Here is a 22,550-nt window from a genome sequence, read left to right on the forward strand (position 1 = left end):
GCTTTATCGATCGTTCCGCGTTGACAGGGATGACCGATTTCAGGACTGCGCAAATTTCCCGCATCACCGACCATTCTAATTACAATTCAACATTGCGAGTAAAACCTCAGAATTGATTAGTATCCACGGTTGGTCAAAGCATTTTATATTCATACATTGCGACCAGCTTGTAAATAACGCGGTCATACGAGATGAAACGTAGGCGCGCTAACGTTAACGGTGACAAGTTAGAGCCCCCTGTTTACGACAATTCCATTGGAGTCTCGCAATTATGTAAGCATCGCGTGTTCGTCTTACCGAACGTAAAACAGAAACGTTATTTTAATGCTATTCATAATCGATAGCTGTCGCTGGTTGACAAAATTTCATACGCGAAGGATGTTAGAAAACTTTGGTCGAACCGAAAGTGTTGGGGAAGGCACGCAACTCGATTACTACGACACAAGTCGGTATCGTATTACAGCGAAGAAATGACACGCGAGTTGCTTTTTGCAAAAAAGACGATAAAGCAGACAGCGATAGTGCAACGTTCGCGGCCAACAAAAGCAGACTCTCTTTTACCTTGGCCACGGTGGATGACTAGTTTGCAACAATTAAATCGTTCAGCCTTAGTGATGAAAGCGGATGCTCGCTGCGACGAAAGAAATTGCGTACGATCGTCGTAACTGGAAAGGAGAGCGTGATTGCAATCATTGCTGCGTCGTAAAACGACGTTGTCCGTGAATAGCGGGTCATGCAAATTTATCAATTTAGTGGCTCGATGCACCGAACTACAGTGAGTTGTCATGCACCGTGATCACGACGCACGACGCGCGACCCAATCGTACGATAAAAACGCAATCACGTATCCGTAACTTCGTTTGCGCTTTGCTCGCTTTAAACTAGTTTAAACGGTTGATAAGTTCGTCGACGTCCAGTTTCCTTTCTAATGCCGTTTGGATCAGTTTACACGCCACGAACGAAACCCGCATCTTCCAGATATGCGGTGTGTTTGTAGGCAAATTTTATTTCTTGATTTGTTTCCTGTAAATCCATATTTCACGAATCGCCGACTCAGAAACTTCTCGCATCCACGCGTGGCACAATTCGTTTAAATTTCCACCTCCGTTCCTGCAAGTATCAGTTACCGGAGGCCGATAATCCCACGGAAATAAACTCGCAGTCGCAGAGATCGTTCGTTCTGCGAAATACCACGTACGATAGAATTCGATCCGCTCTTATCGTTCTTCGCGTTCATACGTTGCATACGAAAAGATGTCGCGCGAGGCAGTGGCGCATATCTTTGATAAAACGATGTTTCTGGCCGGCGTGGGAAATGGCGGTGAGAAGGAAAAAGCGAAAGACGCGCACGACTTGGAAAACCCGCATCGTCGAATACATGGTAGGTTTCTCCGGAGGGTTTGTCTGTCGAGTAGACAAGTCCGTGGCAGTTGGCAGTGGAAATCTCGAGCGAGAGGGCTCAGGCAGACGGTCGAAGGTGGTACTTTTTTTCAAGACATTCGTCTGTCGGCGCACCCGCGCTGTTCTAGCAGTCATTGCCCTCGGTCTATCCCGAGGTTCTCACGCGTTTGCATACAGTGCGCGTTGTACGCGTTTGTGTCACCTGTCTGCGAAAACAGGTGCCTATTCAGCCAGCGAGATCGCTTGCTCCCGCTTCGTCCCGTGCCACGCCTGCTGACAATGTTGACGCATTGCCCATTGAAAAAGAGCGATGCTCGACGGCCAGGGTTGAAACTAACCCAGCTTACCGACAGATTTCCAGGTTCCGCGACTAATGGCATTTTTAGAATTGCCAAAGCAAATGCAGAGCGCCGCTTCTTGCTGATATTTCCTCGGTGATATTTCTTTCTTCTTGTAGCTTTAAATTCCAGCCGAGCATGCTGCTGATACGCTGGAATGCATGCCATTCGCGTTAAAATACCGCGAGCTTCGACACTCGAAATAGGCTTCTCGTCCAAATTCTAGGCGATGCTCTGACACGAAATATCGCGTTTGTGTTGCAGGTAGCCCAAATGCCAGTCCAGCACGCCAGCCTTTTAAAAGTCACCGACTCGAAGGCTCCTTGGTCACAGCGTAAGTATCCTAAGAATGAAATGCTACCCGATGTCTTTTTATTACTTTCCAATGCACTTCCTCTCTTCCATGAATTCCCTGGCAGAACCGTTCGAGAATACGTACGATGTTTCGCGGTTAATCGCCGCCGAATTTACCGCGCTCCTATATACGGCTTTTACTCGGTCAATTGAATCCGCTCCAACAATGCCGCCGATATTGATTTTATTTTAGCTGTCTGCTTTTTTCTTTTTTTTTTCTTTTTTTCTTTCTTTCGTCGTTATTGCGTCTACGACGTTCGGTGAAATCGACGAAAGACAAAGAAAAAGCAACGATCGAGTATACGGCGTACGTGTCGACTGAAATGCATCGGCAAGCCCCGGAGCGCATCGCAAAGCGGCGGGCAAAGATGAAACGAAACGCGATTTGCAAGCTGCGCCTGGCTCGCGCTGGCGGAACAGCCAGTCGATATAGGAAAAAAGCGGCGGCGCCCGGTCCGATATAGACGAGGGAGAGCCTGCTATTGCAGGATGACGTAATCGAAGGAAAGGGGGCGGGAATGGAGTTTGAACGAAGCGCGAGCGAAGAGGTTTGTCCGACATCCTCGTTCCTTCCATAACCTTTCGGTCGTCGTAGGTTTCTAACGTTCTGTCGGTCAGTTCGCGTTATCCGTTTTCTTCGACGAGCGCGCCTTTTTCTTTCTTCCGTCTTTCGCCCATAGAACTTCTTGTTTCGTATATTTCTCTCGTCTAGAAACGGAAGAGCATTACGAGTGTATAATAGCGATAGGATAATAGCAATAAGAGCATAAGTGTATAATAATATGTATTAGGTTGGCAACTAAGCGATTGCGGATTTTGTCATTAGGTGATATTGGCAAAATCCGCAATCACTTAGTTGCCAACGCATCGGTCGTAGACTCGCGTGCGCTACCATAGTTTACTTTTTGCTAGTAATAGTTGTTCGTTCCAATGGATCCATACACGAACTCGCCAGAGATGATCGTTAAGATACACGATACGGAAATCTAAAGTGACAAGAGACAATCGGTGAGTCACGATATCCTTGCTCACCGCATCCTTTGAGAGTGAACGGGATCCAATGTGGTGAAGCGTGATCTAACGTCTTGGATTGCCGTCACGGTTCCCGAGATCCTCTCGTTTCTTTCTCCGTTCCAGCCGTACCTTTCTCTCCACTTTAAAATCCGCACGTTAAAGAACCGCTTGAACTTGTTCCAAACCTCTTCTTACTGGAAACCTGAAAAACGTCTTAATCCGCCAATAGATTTCGAAGAACCGTTCGTTTCACCTTTTTCCACGATGCCGGTTCGGAAATTTTCATTTACGATTCGACAACAATGACAGAAGCGTTTCTATCGGATCGCATCGTTTCTACAGTTATAATACCACCAATGTCGATCCGTTAGAGAAAAGAAAGCGTTTCATAGAGATCGTTGAAGCGTTAACGGATACTAACTCACGGCTGATGGTGTAATTAGTTCCAATTGGTAATTCAAGCGCAACCTCTTTCCTTCGTGGCTCGATTAGCACCGGACACGAGCATGAGGATACGCCAATGATTTCCAGCGCAGGGAAATCGACTTGTGCGCTTGTGTTGCCAGGTTGCCCCAGCCATCTGTCCTACCAATTACCATCGTTTCCCTTTTCCGCAAAGTAGAATCGCTTGGTTTTTTTTTCTCGCACAGGTGAACGGAGAAAGGACAATGTTGTCGTACATGCTGCCGACCGAAGACAAACCACCACCGGGAGACTCGAATCAGGCCAATTACCGTGCTAGTAAGTTGCAGAAGAGTCTGAGAGAACGGCCCCCTATCGCTTCGAAGCCGACAGGCAAAGTAATCACCGTTTCTCCGAAAAAGTACGTTGACACGGGAAAAACAATGATCGTTTCGACGAAGATCGAGGAGCACGCTGGTGACCAGCAGCAGCATCACCGGCAGGACGAGCAGCAGCAACACGGAGTGTCGGCCGAAAGCCCCAAACACAATGGCACTGTGGTGAAAAAATCGACTTTGCACACGTCCAAGGTCACCAAGGATGACAGCCTGTACAGCATAAACAGCGAGGCCAGTACGGTCGGAAGCGATCGGAAGAACAAAATTTTCAACGGAGCCAAGCACACTAGTCTAAAGAGGTAGGGGCAAACGCGACGAATATCCAGGCTAGAGATAGAGATAAAGTTGATGCAGAGAGAGAGAGAGAGAGAGTTCAAAGGTCATATCGAGATCACCTTTCTAAATTGGTTCATTCGGTCTTTAACCTCTTTCCTTTGCTGTATCATAACTAGTACGAGCGATCGACTTTCCCGAATTCGTTGCTATTTCTGGTAATTCACGGTCATTGTCTATCTTTTTACCCTTGAACACGCGCTATTATTATATCAAAATTATCGTTCGAGGTAGTGATAGAAAGCATCTATCGTGCGTCATTGATATTTTTGTTCGATCGCGATATACGTAGTTTTCTCGCATTGTTCTCTTTGCTACGAGAAAAAGCTCGAAGTACACACGTATCGGTGAGAATTGCAAGAAAAATTCAACAGGCAGAAGATGCGGCGGTTGTAACGTTCACGCGAGCGCTGTTTCAATGGCGCTCGCCATCACACGGAAAAGGAGATCGCAGCGAGTCGTTTCACTGTCAAGGTGGAACGTTTGGAAGTGTTGACCGAGTTAAAATTGTATCTATCGCTTTGAAAAACACAAAGATACCTACGATCGCAGCTTTTTATTTCTTTCGCGATTGAATTCGCGATAGGATTTCCTTGCGAGTGTATACGTATGCATATATATGGTATTAAGAAATTTACGTTATCAATTGAACGCCACTTAATGGAATAAACATGACTCAAGTCGCTGGAACTCCTGTGACATTTATACGTTAAGGTAGCTCACGGTCGTTCCACGTCTCATGGACCGCGTTTGAACAAACCTTAGTATAATACAGGCCTTATATCAGACATTACAGATACAATAGCATTAAAAAATTGTCTGCCTATGTATTTCCTTTTCCGCTTTTATTTATTTAGTCCGCGATATAACGTCTTAAATTCAATGATTTTCAGCAGATAAAAACGTATTATCGAAATGTTTAATTCTGAAATTTCTTAATTTAGTAACGATGGATGGGTCACATATAAGTCACATATGGTAAATTCAACTATCACGCGATAACGCAGCGTTAAAAGGGGAAACCTCCCACTCAACAGTATTTTTAATTAGGTGTTTGCTGAAACTATCCAGTACTTTTAACACATACCAACCTCTTTCCGTTAGTACAACCATAAAATCATTTTAACCGAAGGTTGTTTACAGAATAAGTTTCTATTCAATTAGACTTACAGCTTTTACATTGTTTGCATTAATGTCGTGAAAAAAGAATACGAAAAAAATAATCGGAAAGAGCTATTAGAAAACGATGTAAAAGTGACTACACAAAATTGAAATACGAATAGCGTAACGTATCGTATATTTCATTTTTTCTGCAAATTCTAGGAAGAACTAATTATATTGTGCATTAATTATAACGCGCTAGAGTATAAAAAAATTGAGGTGAACGCATTTAGTTTTCTGAGTAAGAAAGTAAGAAAGCAACGCGTGGGCGAGCAATTACGAGTCAGTTACATCATCGAGAAAAATTCGGGTTAGTGACACAGACAAGGTAGTAAGTAGAAAGGAACTACGTACGTTAGAGAACAGAACAACGATAGTATTTAGAACGTTACTGTACGACTATGCAACCATGTGACTTTAAGCATCTTTCTATACGATGTATCTCTGTATTACCCTCTCGACTATAGTTTCGTTGAGCAAAACTGTCGTCATGTGGCAGCACCGTACTAACAACCGCTTCAGCCTAGATCACAACCATGTTTCAAAAGAAGATAAAATCGGAGTATATACATAATACGACAATTAAATAGACAGGATAAGATACTGGATATTTTAATTTCTAGTTAGTTTAGTTTAGAATGTTAAATTTCGTCGTCAAAAATTCTATACTTGTATTTCGACGATAATCGATAGAACTGTGATATACGTATATGTGTGTACAAATTATAGCAATTATCCTCTGATGATATTTTTAAAATTCGGTGCCACCGTGTTTTGCACATTGTATAAGATAGACACTCGCAGTTTTAATCCTGACTGCTCTCGATCCCTGTAATTCGATCCCATGATCGTGGGATTTCGATTTTGATATCGGACCGCCTGCTCCTGCGGTTGCCGAGTGTCCGATTCACTTGCTTCGAGTACTGTCACGCGATAGGAAATTGAGGTTTACGGCAACTATTTTTTTCGGCTTCCCGCGCGGCTAATAATGTTTTTTATGTCAATAGTTCTTCCTCTGCTGTTTTATCTCGTTTATATTCATTATCTTGTTGCTAATACACGCAGTCACATGTATAAGAATAACATAATTCTAAATATTAGGGACTAAAAAAGTATATTGGGTTTTCTAGAGTTTCCTTTGGTTCGAGTAAAGGATCAATGGTAGAAACTTTGGTATACGAGACTCCTGTTCAAGAAGAGCCGGAGATCAATCGGTTTATGGACCACAACGGCCGCATACCCTCTATGATCGCATCTGTACCTGATACCGAGTAAGTAATTGAAATATTCTTTCTCCTTCCGTGCTGCTGCACTTGTACTTACTTATATATATTATATATATATATATATATTATATATATATATATATTATATATATATATACATATATACACATACATACATGTCGTGTGCCGTTATGTGTCACGTCATCAGATACGTTAAACATTAAATATCGATATGAAGAGTTCTTAGGAACATTATCTTTTTACATAAGATCTTTCGATAAGCGTATAACTTTTAGCGATTAGAATTCTTTTATCGTCACAATACATAACAAGTATGTATTAATGTAAAGTCGACGATACAGATTTATGTAATCCATACCTTTTTCTTTCCACATAGTCATTACAAGCAGTTAATAGTTCGTATTTCTTTCTTTGAGACTGCATTTCATCGGTGAGGTTGGAGTCAAGCGTTACTAGCCGTAGTTTGGTAACGTAGACACCTCCGCCCACGCGCGATCTCCCTAATAGACTTCTACTTATTGCCTGGTGTGATCATTATCGTGTTTGATCCGGTTAAACGACAAAGCACACGCACGGAATACTTAATGTCGTTTTTCGACAACATTACGGTCGGGATTAAATTTCGTTTTAGGCTGAATAAACAGGTTTCCGCAGAATCTTCCACGTCTAATTTTCTATGCCATCTGAAGTTACCTCTCACAATAATGCATACACAGATGTCGATTGACAAATTGCGAATTACGGTAAAAAGTTCTCTTAACATATTTGTATGGTGAGTAATTCCTTAAATAACCTGTAGTAGGTTAACATAAAAGGTAATGATATTGACATCATTCGCGAGGTTTTAAAATATTCTCCAACTGCCTTGGGGTAAGGCATGATGTCATCCTTAGAATTTGCACATGAACAAATACGAATTTATGCGCGTCTATATGTGTTCTATCTTGTTATGCCACATAAATCTATACAAATAACTATACAATTGAAATAGTATTGGATCTAATGTTATGTTGCATAATATGTATATGCATATCTGAGGAATGCCAACGAAGCATACGCATCTAACGAAGCAAAGGAATTAATGATACCTACGATGCCTTAATGTCGATGCACGCGACGACAAACGTTCAAAAAGATCGAGTTATTTTTATCATGTGAGAAACAGAACTAAATTGTAAAAAAAACTGGTCCGAACGTAATCGAACGATCGGGAGCGCGCGTCGAATAATGGGATGTTTCGCGAAAGCGCCGAGAGAGCATAGCACCGTCGCAGTTGTTCGACGCGATGTCGGGTTGTGCCTTGTGCCGTGGGTCGTTCTCAGTGTAAAGCCAGACAAGGTGGAGCAAGGGAAGCCTATAAACGCAGGCGTGGTGCGGAAGATTTACGATCGATTTCGCGACGCGTAGCTTCGTTTCCCGGAGGCCGAAGTTTAGTTCGTGTCGTACCTGGGCATCGGTCGACAGCCCTGTGTACCTTTTTCGCGAGTGTCTAGCATTACCGAGTGATACCGGTTGAGCTTGATCGAAGTTCAGGGGAAAGAACTTGCATGCCAGGAGTATTTACAGGAGCTTCTCGTCATTGTTCCCGAGCCACGGCCACGGGAAGCTGACGGATTCTCATCTGTCAGGTATGATTCTTTTTTTAGGCTATTCGTTGGTAAACAGAACGATCGTTCGTTTGCTTGGTAGAGCATGACGAATTGAAGCAGTGACTTCGATAAAATTAATCGCTGTTCAAATTACCATTCGTTCGAACGCAGTCGTATCGAAAGAAGATATCTCGATAGTTTTCTTGCAATCGTTCATTTGTTTCTATTTTAAGCACAATGATAGAGACTAGTTGTGCGTACACTTCTAGTTCTACTCGTTGACGATGATTACGCGTATTACCGTGCAATCGATTCTCTCTGAAAAGTCTATAAACCGAACCAACCAATGTAGTAAAAGGGGAAGGTGGAGATGGGAGAAACATGGTAGTTACTGAGGGTGAAAATGCAAAAGAGACCGAGTACTCTCTGGCTAGTTACCATGGCGACGAGCCATCTTGACACACTACGGACCCTTTCTTTCGAATCTTTGGATCTTCCTTTTGTTAAACCGGTACCGCCACTCGGGGAGGTAACGTTTTCGCGTTAACCTAGTAGTTTGCACTTAATGTTCATCTTATACATACTACACTACCTCCTTTTTCCGACCACTACTATATTCTAAAGCTAAAGCTAGAAGCGAAGCGTAGTTCGTAGACGGTTCAAGTGCGTTGCAAGTATAATCTCTAACAATAATGCACATTTTTATTTTACGATCGTCGATAGATTAATTATCGAACGTCTAAAGATCAGCTTTCTGAAATACGCTGCTAAATTCACTTACGAAATTTCTTGTTCGTTTAAGTTTCTGTTTAAGAAATAGAACATCGTAAAGTAAAACATGCTCAAGTCGTTATCGCCAATTGAAATACAAATTGAAATACATACAGTCGAATCTTTAGCCCACTCTGATAATAACGTTATCTCTCTTTGCTTGGCTATCATTTATTTTTTCTAACGTTTATTTTTTTCTATATCTTTACATACGATACGTATACACGTGCTTTGTTCACTCGTTCCAACGATTAACTTGCAGTTTTTTATTTTCCGGATTTCACTAACGAGCGAACTCGATAAAGAAAGCGTGGCAACCGACGTAAAAGTTAGATTTCGTAATTTATTGCGGTAGTATGAAAATTATTCGTTTCTATAGAAAAAAATGGAACGTTTGTTTGCTGGTTTTTATTTCGTGTGTACAATTTAACTTTAGGCGTTATATCGAAGCTCAACTCTAGTCGGTCATGCGTGATCAGCCTGTGTAATGTATATCACCGAGCTCACGACGAAGAATCGCGTTTCAAGCATGTCTCCTTTTACGGATTAAACGGTTAAAACGGTTAAACGTTTAAGACGTGATATCCGTCTTTCGTTCGTTCATCCGTGCCGCTTGGAAAATTTGAGCGGGAAGCACGCGTAAATCGAGCTGAATAAAGCCGGTTTCCAACGAGAAATTCCTCTCAGTTATGAATATAAATTGACGCGGCGTATGTGGGAGTTTGTGCCGCGTCATACAAAGTCTTTCGACGATCCTGTACAACTTTTCACACACTCGTCCATCGCGCACAACCGATCGCATGTGCTATATGTCGTTACATAGATTCTGGCGAGCGTAAGAAGTTAAAAATATGCCTCTGAGTAGAAACAAAATGGGCGTACCCGAAAATGAAAAACACGGGGTAATCTCAAACGAAGCAGTAGCCGATAATTCACGTCCCGTGACGAATCTAAAATATTTACTCATCTAATCATTGTTAAATCTTGGCGCGTCGACCGTTTACCGTAAAGTTTGTCACGGTTTCTTGGTAAAATAACGCATCTATCCCTGATTTCATTTTCTGGAAATATCAATTTTCTTCGATATCACTGGACGCTCTCGTTTGGGTACGGGTATAGAGAAGTCGACCTCGTAGGGTTATAGACGCAGTGGCGCCCACGTATCATTCATCGACCATCCGCCCCTTATTCGTACAATAGTCGATGCCATTACTCTCCAGTGTGTTTTTCGACCAAGAAGACGCCCGTCTACGAAACTGGGTTAAAATTTAATAAGTACCTACTTAATTATAATTTACACGTATTTGGGTATAGCTTCGGTTTGAAGTAGCACATGGATCGTATGAATTAGATGACATTAACACTGTCGATATCGCTTAAGAAAATCGAACGTCGAGCTTCCAATTAACGCGTGTTAAATAGTGGCGTGACGATCGACCGGTTGAATATATCGACTGAAATAAAAGGCACGGTCGGAGGGTATTTGCTCGCGGGTACAGTCTGGTGACAGTTACGAAAAACATTTCGACATACCGAGATCATCATCGGCGCGGGATGATATCACAAACTCAAGGTCTAAAGTTTAAATCGTATAACGTAGGTGTTTAAATGCACCATGACGTCAGACCGCATGCTACCGTAGGAAACGTGGCGAACGTGACAAACGTGGGTGTCGGGGAATGGGAGGCTAAAGTATAGCAGGCCGAGACGCTCTCGTTGAAATAATCGTAAACACGCGTACTCTCCGTATTTCTATTTTTTCCTGATCGTATTTGCCGCATGTAATCGCGTGCTGTTCGATAGCCTGCATCTACGTATATATACGCAGGTCGATTTCTCTCGTTGGACGCGCGTAACATTCGTGCATTATCGTCGTAAGATCGATTTCTTCGTAACCGGCTGCATCGGGATGAAAAGTCGCGTGACCGTGGAATGGTAAAACCGGTTCCAAGCCAGACCTCGGCTTTGCTTCTCCATCCTTTCGATTTCTTTCGTTTCCCTTGCGTAAAACTGCCTCTTGTTCTTTTCCTTTTCTTTTCCGCTTTCGTTCTTTTTTACCCTCTTCTTCTACCTTTCCCTTCCTTTCCCTTCCTTTCCCTTTTTTTCTTTTTTTCTTTTTTCCCCCGTTGCTCCCCTCCCCCACTCGGACGCGAAAGTCGACATGGAAGAACGTGCCGATTGCGTAAGAGGATGACTCGCTACGCTCGGTAACAGGTCGGTTTTTTTCGAGCCATCGCGTCTTGTTGTCATAACAGCAGAGGGTGTATAGTTGGTCGGTAACCGCAATAACATCGAAAGTCATTTTGATATACGTCGCGTTATCGTGGTTTCGATAATAAAATCGTGCTTTTGTAATGCATAGTATTCGAGCACGTTCCATTTACCATAGCTTCATTTTGAAACGATTTGAAAACGAACGTATTCGTTGATTGTTGTTTATACCAACGGAACGTATACTGGCGCAAATTGTCGCGCGATTAACCGCGCATCGATACACAATGTGTTGACGCGATAGTTGACGAACACCGCGTACTTCCGGCAAACGTGGTAATCCGTAATAAATGTGCACAAAAAGATCATAGCTGGCGCAGCAACCATTCGATGCATTTCAAAACATTTGTAGTAATGCTTCGCTCGACAAGATGTTTACCGCCAGATCGTTAAGTGATTAATAATTTATCTAATTCCAATCGTTTTCGTTTATCGCGAGCACAAACGCTCGGTCGATATTTAATTAAAATCGGTTCGCCATCTATAAATGGAAACTAGAATTTCCGTAGTAAAGGGACCAGTCGCTGCATTTCTATATAAAGCGTGATAGTTGATTGATAATGAAATAAGAAGAGGAAGCGAAAGCGGTTAGTTGCGGTTGCGAGACATAATCGGAAGCGATCCGTGCGTAGAATTTTCCAACGTGCGAAGTTTCGCCGTTGAAAAATATCGATTAAACACTTTCTCCGCAATCCGTGGGGCGCCCCTTGAAAAGTGAGAGGGTCACCGTTTACGCCACAGGGTGGTGGCAAACAGCCATTGAACGAATGGGGCGACGATCCGTCCCGAGGCAAATTCCTCGTTTTACCGTCTTCCAACCAAGGTCGCTCCACGTTATTTTACACGCGTTCTTTTTTCCCCTGACAAATGAAATAACCTGTGGATAATTTTATTTATGGCAAGATAAGAACGGAATTACTTTCAAAAGACACGTTGCATCGTTTTTAGAAGCGGCTTCGGTGAATTCGATCGTTCGACTAAGCTTTTATCGATTCTATCTGATCGCGATTCGCCACGTTAACGAGAAACAACAATTTTCGATCAGAGTTAACGACATTTTGATGTTTCTGGTTTTAGTATATCTACATACTGGATTGTCAAGCGATCTCACAAATTGGCAAGTGTCAGCGTATCCTTTGGCACGATGCCATTCGTGCAACACGTGAGCCCAACGAAATATTTAACGACCGAAAAACTATCACCAAGGAAGAAAGCATTTCGCGATAAATCACCGTTAACTAATTCGGTTCTCGTGTCGTAGATGATACATAATGAATCGCTCGATGGATACCGGTTATTATGCAGTCGGTTCGTTGAAACGTTCTCTTCATTCAGCGTAATCTTATTTTCTGTCTTCTTCCTTTCCGAAGGAATGAACCTCGCGCCGCCATCGAATCGAAACGGCGAATGTTGGATGTTCTAACCCTGCGAAGGATCGCCATCTTAACCGTTTGAGTCGCGGGATTCTTCGAAAAAACAGAGTCGAAAAATCGCTCGTCTTTATCGATTGCGAAGAGAAACAAGCGACGCAACAGCGCTCGTCATATTTGTTATTTGGTTGGCAACTAAGTGATTGCGGATTTTGTCATTAGGTTGTATTGACAAAATCCGCAATCACTTAGTTGCCAACCCAATATTTTTATGAAATACATCTATATTATTATATAGGGTGGTTGCGGAAAGAGGGTGATTCTACACGAAAAAAGAAGTCGAAAATATAGAATAAAAATTTTTTTCTTTTTTTTTTAATTTTTCCATCGAAACAACGATATACACTGAGATCCGTTATAACGAGGCGCGATAAAGTGCACGCGTACCGAGCGAAAATTCAAAGTCGATTTTCTCGAAAACAAAGCCTCAAACGAAAAATTGTTATTCTATATTTTCGACTTCTTTTTTCGCGTAGAACCACCCCTTTTCCGCTTGTACTGTATGTACTATATGCGTACTATTAATGTTCAATAAAAATTATCGAGGACATAACAATGATATACAAAATACCGTCAGTCGTCCGTAACGTTCAAACGTACTGGCACTTTTCGACGTAAAAATCGTATGTTTCTTTCGCGTTACTTGCGTCGTTGTACGACTACGTTTTGCTTTTTTAAGTTTCGCGTTCTGCTGGATGCACCGCGATCTGTGTGAGTAGCTCGCCTTAGAATGTAAGATGATCGAACCTGAATATCCGCTTGGACACGATTTTAACGATCTTTCGTTCTGTTTGTTTTTACAGCGAAGGTAGGGAAATGGTACGCGTGTCGTTGTTAGGTCCACAACCTTCACCGACAACGCCCGGCGTATTTCAGGTGCAGCCTATCGCGATATCGAGGACTCAACCGATCGACATGGACACCGTTCCGGCCGAACTGCTGACTACGCACACCGAACACACAGCTCCCGCCTATCACACGCAAATCAGGTAAGCCTCTCTCTCTTCCCTTTGCTTTCGTTTCGTTTCGCTTGGTTTCCTTCGGTTTCGTACCTAGCACCTTCTCGATTACGTCTTCAAGTTATCGATCGCCTCGCTGTATTACATTCGTTCAGTCACCTTGATCACCATCCGAGAATGCGATCGTTTTCTCTGATTTAGAGGGACGCGTGTAAGAACGCTATTGCGAAAGCGAATGGAAAACATGGCGTAGTCTGCGTGTATTGGATTGGCAACTAAGTGATTGCGGATTTTGTCACTAGGTGGCATTGACAAATACCAAATATATAAATATATCTGAAAGTTTAGTAGCTGCGAGACGTAAACAAAGAGGACGTGCCGTAGATCACAGTACGTTCGTTCGTTTGCTTTGTTGCCTGCGCATTGGGAACTCGCGTATCTCTTTGTAATACGATGCCCCTGCTGTTAAAGCATCTGGAAGAATTATCGAAAAATCTGGATGCACACGATCAAATGAGAACCACTACCTTTCTTATAATTATAATTAGCTCCCTGCTAGCAACACACCAGTGACCCCCCCCGGTGTTGCTCTTAATGGACCGGAAGTGACGTGCCGTCCCCTCGGTCTCTCCGCTTTTCTCCGTCTTTCTGCCGTTATCTTTTTCTATCGAACGGTATCGCGCTACCAATTTACGTTTCTTTGCGACTGTTACGCAGACGCAGAACGAAGCTCTCTCGTTATAAACAGACTCGTTGATCGAGTAACCGTTACGCATTCGCTATTCACGCGTGCCTTTATTGCGACGCGATCGTTTTATGAATCATTTGCTGTCCGATCATTCGCTCCCCTATCTCTTTCCTTTCTCTCTCGCGCGCCACTTCGTTTCACTTTAAATCGTAATCCGTCTTCGACGTATCGTTTTACGTTTCGGTGTACATTTTCACGCCGGAGACTGCTCGTCGCGTATCTGTTTGCACGATAAAAATGATTGCTCGCGTGATACACAGCTGATCGCCGCGCCGAGAAGAAAAACGTAAATAGGGGTTAAAAAAAAAAAAAAAAAAAGAGGGTAGGATCTGGAGATCGATAATTCAGGGTGCAACGTACCCGCGCGATACGAAGCTGTATCTTACGTGTACCCTTTTTGCACGACACAACATCCCGTTTTTAAATAACACGATTCTCTTACGCAAGCGACGAACACGCGTAATAAGCGCATCGAAAGTTACCAAGTCATTACGAAGTTACGATCGCTGCCTTGACTTCGATCTACGTATTTGATGATCGCAATTGCTCGTTCGTTCCGCTGATACGTGTTCGATCGCGGTTAAACGAACTGGGCAACAAGTGTTCGAAAAACGAGTTTGCTAGAATACTTTAGAAACGACCGTTGCTGCTACGATTTATTCGCTCGTGATTCCAACAGGACTCTGTAAATTTAGTTGTAGATGGCTGAAAAATTTTGTCCGACGATTCGACGAAAGGTTGGAGAAGGTGATTAGAGTTGCGCGAAATGACACAATCGTTTCTTACTTTTCGTCACGAGATTCCTTTTCGTTGCACGAGTGTTGCGTAACTAAAGTGTTCTGCGTATTACCTGCAAAACATGCGTTGCGTACCGAGAGTCGAAGCGCGCGGCCAACGAGGAAACATTTTGGAACCACGCTCCATCCGCCGTTTCCTTTTCTATTGTTCGCCTTGTCCCACCAGCCGTCTACTACGCCGCGACCAATTACGTAACTCTCCAGTTCTGCTCCTCTCCTACCGGTTTAACGAAATCTCGTTTTCCTTCCTTCTCCCAGTAATCGAGTAAACGTGTTTTCCTCACAGAGCGCGATTAAATCGCCATGAAATCGCAATAACAGGAAGCTGAACTTCACGAGACGCACACACGGAAGTCGCTCCGCCCTTATCGAATCGCCGGTTCGAGCTTAACGAAATTCTTTTGCCCAATGGAACGACGGTTTAACACTTTACCGACCGATAGCCGATTAATCGGCTTTTGTCGTCAATGCTTGCCGACCGACAGCCTATTAATCGGCTTTTTGTCGTCAACGCTTGCCGACCGACAGCCTATTAATCCGCTCTTTGTCGCCGACAATCTTTCTCATTATTCGAGCAGTAATTTGTTATTTAGTACCAAGGTATCTTGCTCAATTGCGTTGTTTTGTAAGCTCGCGCAGTTTTATAGCAATTTGAAAAACTTACCGTTCACGATGAACGAAAAGAATGGTATTGAAAAGTCTAAACCGAAAGAGAGTCGGAGCCAGGGAGAATCTGCGCTTGAGCTGCCGGTCGGACGCGCGTATGCTGTTGAACCGATAGCGGTCGGTAAAGTATTAATTTGAAAGTAAAAATTTCCACCTTTGCACAAGTGCAGGCAAATCGATGGCGTGCAATGTCTGAAACGATCGTTACCCATGTTGGCAACTAAGTGATTGCGGATTTTGTCACTGGGTGGTATTGACAAGTCCGCAATCACTTAGTTGCCAATGCAATAACTAGGTTTTCACGTCGATCGCACCTGTTGTCGACCAAGAAAACGTTGACCACGACGCGTTAGATCGTCTACCAAACCGTCTGCAACGCTAAGAGGGCGATCGGACGTAACGGAAGCTGCAAGTTGGAAAAGGCGAAAGGGCGTATGTGCGTCTGGCCACGACGATGCCAAGGCAGCGTATTAGAAACGTGGCTGGCGCTTGATAGTAGTCGAATAGCCAATGTACAAATAGCATCTGCGATGCTACTATTAACAGTACCGCCACCACGAGGAATACTAGGTACTAGTACAGTGGCAGAAGAGAGGAAGAGAAGGAAGTGGGTAGAGGAGAGCCAGGGAGAGGAGGAACGATCGATATAGCGTGGGTGGATGTGCAGAGGTGCGGTAGGACAGCCGCCAGTTGTGCTGTCGGCTGCACCAACGAAGAGCCGTGCTCTCAATCGGTTGGTTCACAGTGCACCGCGTTTTCCTTTGTCCGTGGTCGGCAGTGTGCGGTGTACGGCGTGCGCCCGAATGCGTCGGACCTCCTTCCACGGGGATCCCTGGTGATTACTGTCAGGCTGATACGCGCGAGCTTCTTCCTCCACTACTTCAACGTTCGCTGGATTTTCGCACGATGACGATGCGATAGCCGTTAAAATCGCCGCACCGGAACGTGTCACCGTTCGATCTCGATTACGTCCCTTGCTCGTCGTTGCGGAAGCGACGAAATCGCTTTAGATGCTGTTTGCACGTTCGAAAAGGTCTGTCGGTCAAAACTCAGCCGTCACGGGTTTCCTTTGAAAATAGCTGGCGCACGGAATTCCACGGCCATGGAAAATAACACGTACCTTGGAAACGCGCTTCTTAGCGGCTGTTTCAGAATTATCGCGCAATACGATCGACGATCGCCTTCGCAAGACTTCGTAAGCCTCGCGTGCGTTGTAAAATATCGGCTCGCTTTCGTCATTCATCGATATAGCATTTTGAAAAGTTTATTTTGAAAAGAATCCTGTTATTATAAGCTATAAGAGTCCTGTGTCTTTTCATCCTCGAGGAGAAGGAGAGTCGACGAGAATGATGGAAATCGAGCTTTGCTATTCCCGTAGCGCGAAACTAGAATTCCGACAGACTCGTAGCAGAGGTCGGCCGCATAGTTTCGGTAGTCGTAAGCTCCAGAAGCTCTAGCGAATACGGAGCTGCGGCTCCTTGAAAATAGAAACGGACCAGCGTACCGTTGCGCCGTCTTCGTGGCTACCAAAGATAGAAAATAAAGAGAAGAAAGAGTTCCCCGAGAACCATGACCTATATCGATCTATTTTCTTTGAACTTGGTATAAATAGTTAACGACGGTACACTGGCAAATTCGTTAGATTCTCTGGTTGCTCAAGGTTGCTCAAGGGAGAAGCCGAAAGGACTGTCACGGGAAGGTCCATTCGTCCAGCCAGTTCGCTTACGTCGCGTGCAGCTAAAATTGCAGCGTTCGTAAGCTTTGCAACGACGTTCGTAAGAGCAGAAAAGTCGCGTACTCGATGCAGTCGTAGACATAAGCTGGAACCGCGTAGTTGAGCATGTAGCGTGTTAGTACGCAGTTTTATGAAATAGATGGTGCAAATTGGATGGAATAACGAGCCGGTGGTCTGTGATCGAGTCAGTGGGTTGCCGCGGAGGAAATCAATTGGTGCGTGGCGTCGCGTCGCGACCAACACACTGGCCTACATGTCGGTATATTGGCGACTCGTTCATGCTCGCGTTTAACGTCCGCGTTTTCTCGCCTTTCCTCCGGCTGAATTTTCCTGGTCCGACAAGAGTATACGACGCAGTCGCGGAAAAACCAACCGCAGCCTTACGCGATGGCGCAGTTGTACGCATCCCATGTACTCGAACACTCGTCGTCGCGATCACACGCGCTCATCCTGATCATCTTTTTTTCTTTTCTTTTTTTTTTTTTCTAAATTCTAAAGTAACCAAGTATTCCGACGTCTCCACTTTCCAAGACTTTAACGGTCGTGGGCGTGTTTTTTTATTTTGGGAATTTCTCGGGAATGATCTCTCACACCAAGCTCCATCCTGCGACTCTGACTACGAGTCCCCTTTCGTTGCATCTATCGAAATCGACTCGACGATCTCGGAAGATGAAACGAGAGAATGGGTCGAGTCGGAGCTCGTTAGAGGGACGCCGGTAACGAGGAACGTGAGTGAAAGCGACTCGATTTCCTTAAAACAATGTCACGCGTTAGAAGGCGTAAAAAAGACTCGGCTCGATCGCACAGCTTATCGTAATATGTTTCGCCTTGGCCAATTTCGCTAATGTATATTCCATTAGCATAAATAATCGCAAACGCATCCACGAATACAGCAAAATAGACTGTTTTCTAATTTTGGCGCTCATTAGCCGCACTTTCGTTATGGTATCTGCTCGTGGCTGATCGAAAATCGCCAGCCTTGTAATTTATTTCTTTCGTTTTCTCGCTCGTAATACACTCCAACACGAATAAATTGCAAGACCAAAGGAGCGTGCGTCCGTTGCGAAATAATAGACGCGTGGACAAAGACGGTAGTGGGCCAGTGGTGGATGGCGAGCGGAAAACAGTGCGCGCAAGAACTCCGCCACTAGCCATGACCCATATACTCACCCTCGTCGCGTCACCCTTAGCCAACCCCATCGGTGAAATCATCAGCGACCAGACAAATGCGAGGAGAGAGGATGGCGCGTGTATAGAAGCCACCACACGTAGTCGCTCGTCCCTGATGGTAGCACACACGTAGCGCGAGGTCGTGCCGCTCGTTAATCGAGATCTTGAAAATGTCATCGCTTGAAATATGTAACGAATTCGGCCGAGCAAATTGCTTCTGGCGAGACATTCAGCCCCTTAAGGGCCGAGTAATCTCGTCGTTTGCCGAGGGTGAGCTGCATGTCTCACCTATTAGCCGCTGAAGTAAATCAATTCGACGCTCGTTGTGCACGTGGAAATTGCTGGATAATTCGAAAGAAGTAGGTGTGGAGTTTCGCGTGTCAGCGCGTTTTCTTGTCATCGTGCGAGCAATATCTCGCCTCTCGTAGGCAAAACATCGTTGTATATTTAATTCGGTGCATCGAACTCGTGGCTATTTATAACGCCAAGGGGGCGAAGGTATCACCCGAGCGATTATTTCGCCCGATGGAAACCGATCAAGGGATAACGAGATGTTTCCACGAGTTCCGATCGAACGAAACTATGGGATCGCCAGGGCACCGATAACTTTGTTATCGCGGCCGTCTGTAAGAATCGCGCATCGCTGAGAATTCACTTCTCTGGAAGCCATACGTGTAGGATACACCGGTTATAAACAGAATCGGATCGATGCCGGCCGCGTCTACCTTCGTACGCCGGTTGCGCAAATAATTGCGAGTAAATAATACAAGAAAACCTATGGTCGTCGTGTGATCTGCCAGGTAGTCGCCGTCCACGCGACGCGCTTCCCCGCCGTGAGAGCCGCTGCCTCGTTCCCAGGGGAATCCGCCAGATAATTTTTCCAAGGAAAAGGAATCAACCGACAAAGGCGAAGCAGCCTCTTTTGCGGCACCCGCAACGGGATAAACCCGTTGACGGGGGCGGGTGGGGGTGGACGGCGACAGACAGCACGGGAATCGGAGTAAATAGGTCGAGGACTTTGAGGAAATAGGTCAGCTTCGAGCGAGGCGGATCGATGAACAGCTTATGCGTTTCGTTACGATCGACGTGGAAACAAACTGCCGGCTTTCCATCGGCTTTATTTGCCGTCCGAGTGCAAACTAACGCCGACTTCTCGCGAACCGTCTTTTCGCCCGTGCAAATGCGAAGTAGCGTACGGTGACACGCTCTGGTTTCGAGTTCCGTTCTCGAGAGGACGAGTCATCCCCGAGTTTATTCCGAGATCGAATTCCAGCGGTTCGCGATATCGAAAACGAGCGTCCTCCTCGCGGTCTAAAAAAACTCGAGGATGCGGTTCAGCTTGGAAAGCCACGTTGGAAAAGATCGAAGGATACTTCGTCGAACGCGGACGTGGCTTGAAATAACGGGTTGCGTCGACGTTCCGTGATAAACAGAGAAAGGGGAAGTTGAAGAGAGGGGTGGAAGCTCGATTGGTGGGAGGGGCGGGCGTGCGAGAGAGACAGTGAGCGGTAGTTGCAAACATCTCCCGCCACGAATCCGCTTAAAAATAAAGTCTTACGCCGGTGTTCGAGTTGGTCCGTGCGAAATCACAGAAGAGTTCTCTCGGTGACAGGGTCGAGGAAGCGCTTGAACCGTTAGGCGAAACGTCGACGAGCGAAGAGGAGATCGAGTTCGGTTAAAAGAAGAGACAGAGGGGAGAGAGAGAGAGAGAGAAAGGGGAGGAAGAGGAAGAGCGATCGAGAGAAGAACGACAATGGACAGTTCCGTGAGTCGATATCGCGATCGTTACCACGTCCAGGTGTAATAAAGTGCCTGGTTCGGGGAAGTAGCGCGGAAAACCGGAGTAAACTCGTCGCGTATCTCCGATGTTGATATCGAACGACGTGGATTCGCGAGCGCGAGCAAAATGACGACCACCCACGGAGGCCACGTGTATTACGTGATCAAGGTGCCCAAGGAGACGGATGGCAATGAAAGGTAATCGGCTTAAAAGCGAACGAGCTGCGGACCAACACGTTCCACCCACGCTCCTTTCCACCTCAAATTTACGCAATTGGAACGAACCGACCGGAGTAGCTCTCGCTCGTCCAACGGAACTATCGCGCGTAAACCGATCGAACGAAAGACGCGAGTTTTCAGACTCGTTGGAGTTCACCGGGCGTGTGGACCATCGAGAGTCGAAGAGGATAATACCGCGAAAAGCAAACTGTTTCGTTTTTGCGTACATCGCGTTACGATTACGTACGTTGGCACGCATACGTACGCGCATACAGTCGTTGCCGATACCGCAACGACAGATCGAAGATAAATTCGTAATCCATTGGCTCGTGGCAGCTCTCGATTTTAAATTTTCCATTCGCCGTTCCTTTCCCAAGTTCGTCCGTTTCGTATTTGCCGCGCGATTTACAGCCACTCGGTGCAGAGCAAATACGTACGGCGCTCTTTAACCCTTTGCACTGCTATGTCGAGTGTGACTCGACGTCAGTTTTTCTCTCAGACATTCTTTCACGTGCGCGTTTTCTTGTGAAACGCGCGAAAGAGAAGCAGCATTGCATCCTGGAAATTCTTTCAAGATATATCATACACTTAAAAATTAGAAAATACAACAATAGAGTGAATAGAAACTGGTATTTAATTTCTTTCTCCCTTTACTTATTTAAATTGTCTTGTTTTCTAGTTCAAGCAAATTTCAAATAAAACGCTTAAAAGCATTGGCAGCTGCTGCTAACGAAATTGAAATAAAATTCCGAGTGCAAAGGGTTAAATAAGACACACTCGACCATATTTACTAGCTCTGAGTATATTATATGCAGGAAGATTTTTCTGAAATGGAAATTTGCACACCAACGTCCTTGAAAGAAAAAGTTTCTTTGTGCAACAAACGATTCCTCTCTCAAAGAGGATTTACAGTAGTCGATCATTGGTTTACCTGTCGCGTTGATCAACTTCTTGATAACGATATTAAATAACACGATCGCTTCCTTGTTCCCTGTTGATGTGAAAGGCGGTCGGTTTGTCGCCGCGCGGATCCCCACGGCTCCTCCCATTGTTGTCGGTACACGATGGCGGAACTGCGGACAAACGCGATGGAATGCAATCTGCGAAGATTAATCGCAGCAGGGAAAGTGAGGGAGAGTCGGCACTCGTTGTTAGTTTCGCAATATCGAACATTATTAGTCTCGTTGGCTGTGGTCCAACGGTTCCGCCGAGCCTACCAACGCTAACCATTTAACGTTACTTTTCCTGCCGAACGAATACTCTCCTTTTATTCTCTTTTATTCATCCTTTACCATCCATTCTCTCGTTTTGTCGATTATATTTCGAACTCGTGCAAGATTTATTTTTGTTGTTTAACGAGACACACCGATATTTGTGTCTGATTTTCTTTGGAACGTTGAACGAGTAAATAAAAAATGTGGAAAGTACAACGAATTGATAGAATGAAAATCGTGAACCTTAGACGAACTGCTGGCGAGAATGATCGCGTGTGCACTCGTTACACGTGCACACCAAAGAGGGGGAGCAAGATAGGCTGCAATTAGATGGAATACGATATCGTGGTCAATGTCACGGCTAACCAGGAGTGGCAATTATAATTAAGCCTAATTTATGGTTACGTTTCAAGCACGAAATAAGAAGGCTAACGAACAAAAATACGTGCACACCTAAGTTGGTCGTTATCGGCGAGCTTGAAACGAGTATCAAACCATTGAAACTCGAAGGTAGATGTTTCCAGTGTAAAAGCGATTAGCTGCGCGAGGTCGTT

The 22,550-nt window shown here is 44.7% G+C and overlaps 1 protein-coding gene across 1 annotated transcript in view; it reads left to right on the forward strand.

The window, feature by feature from the left end:
* The window catches only part of LOC117153606 (uncharacterized), a 40,001-nt gene that overhangs the window by 14,519 nt on the left and 2,932 nt on the right, over positions 1 to 22,550 (forward strand). Inside the window, exons 2-5 of the mRNA XM_033327800.2 lie at positions 2,004 to 2,073; positions 3,758 to 4,206; positions 6,532 to 6,672; positions 13,513 to 13,698. Of these exons, the coding sequence (XP_033183691.2) occupies positions 3,776 to 4,206; positions 6,532 to 6,672; positions 13,513 to 13,698 (758 nt within the window). The 5' untranslated portion in view covers positions 2,004 to 2,073; positions 3,758 to 3,775. The remainder of the gene's footprint in view (positions 1 to 2,003; positions 2,074 to 3,757; positions 4,207 to 6,531; positions 6,673 to 13,512; positions 13,699 to 22,550) is intronic.

This window comes from Bombus vancouverensis, chromosome 1 (genome assembly GCF_051014615.1).
Source record: "Bombus vancouverensis nearcticus chromosome 1, iyBomVanc1_principal, whole genome shotgun sequence".
Taxonomy (NCBI): domain Eukaryota; kingdom Metazoa; phylum Arthropoda; class Insecta; order Hymenoptera; family Apidae; genus Bombus; species Bombus vancouverensis.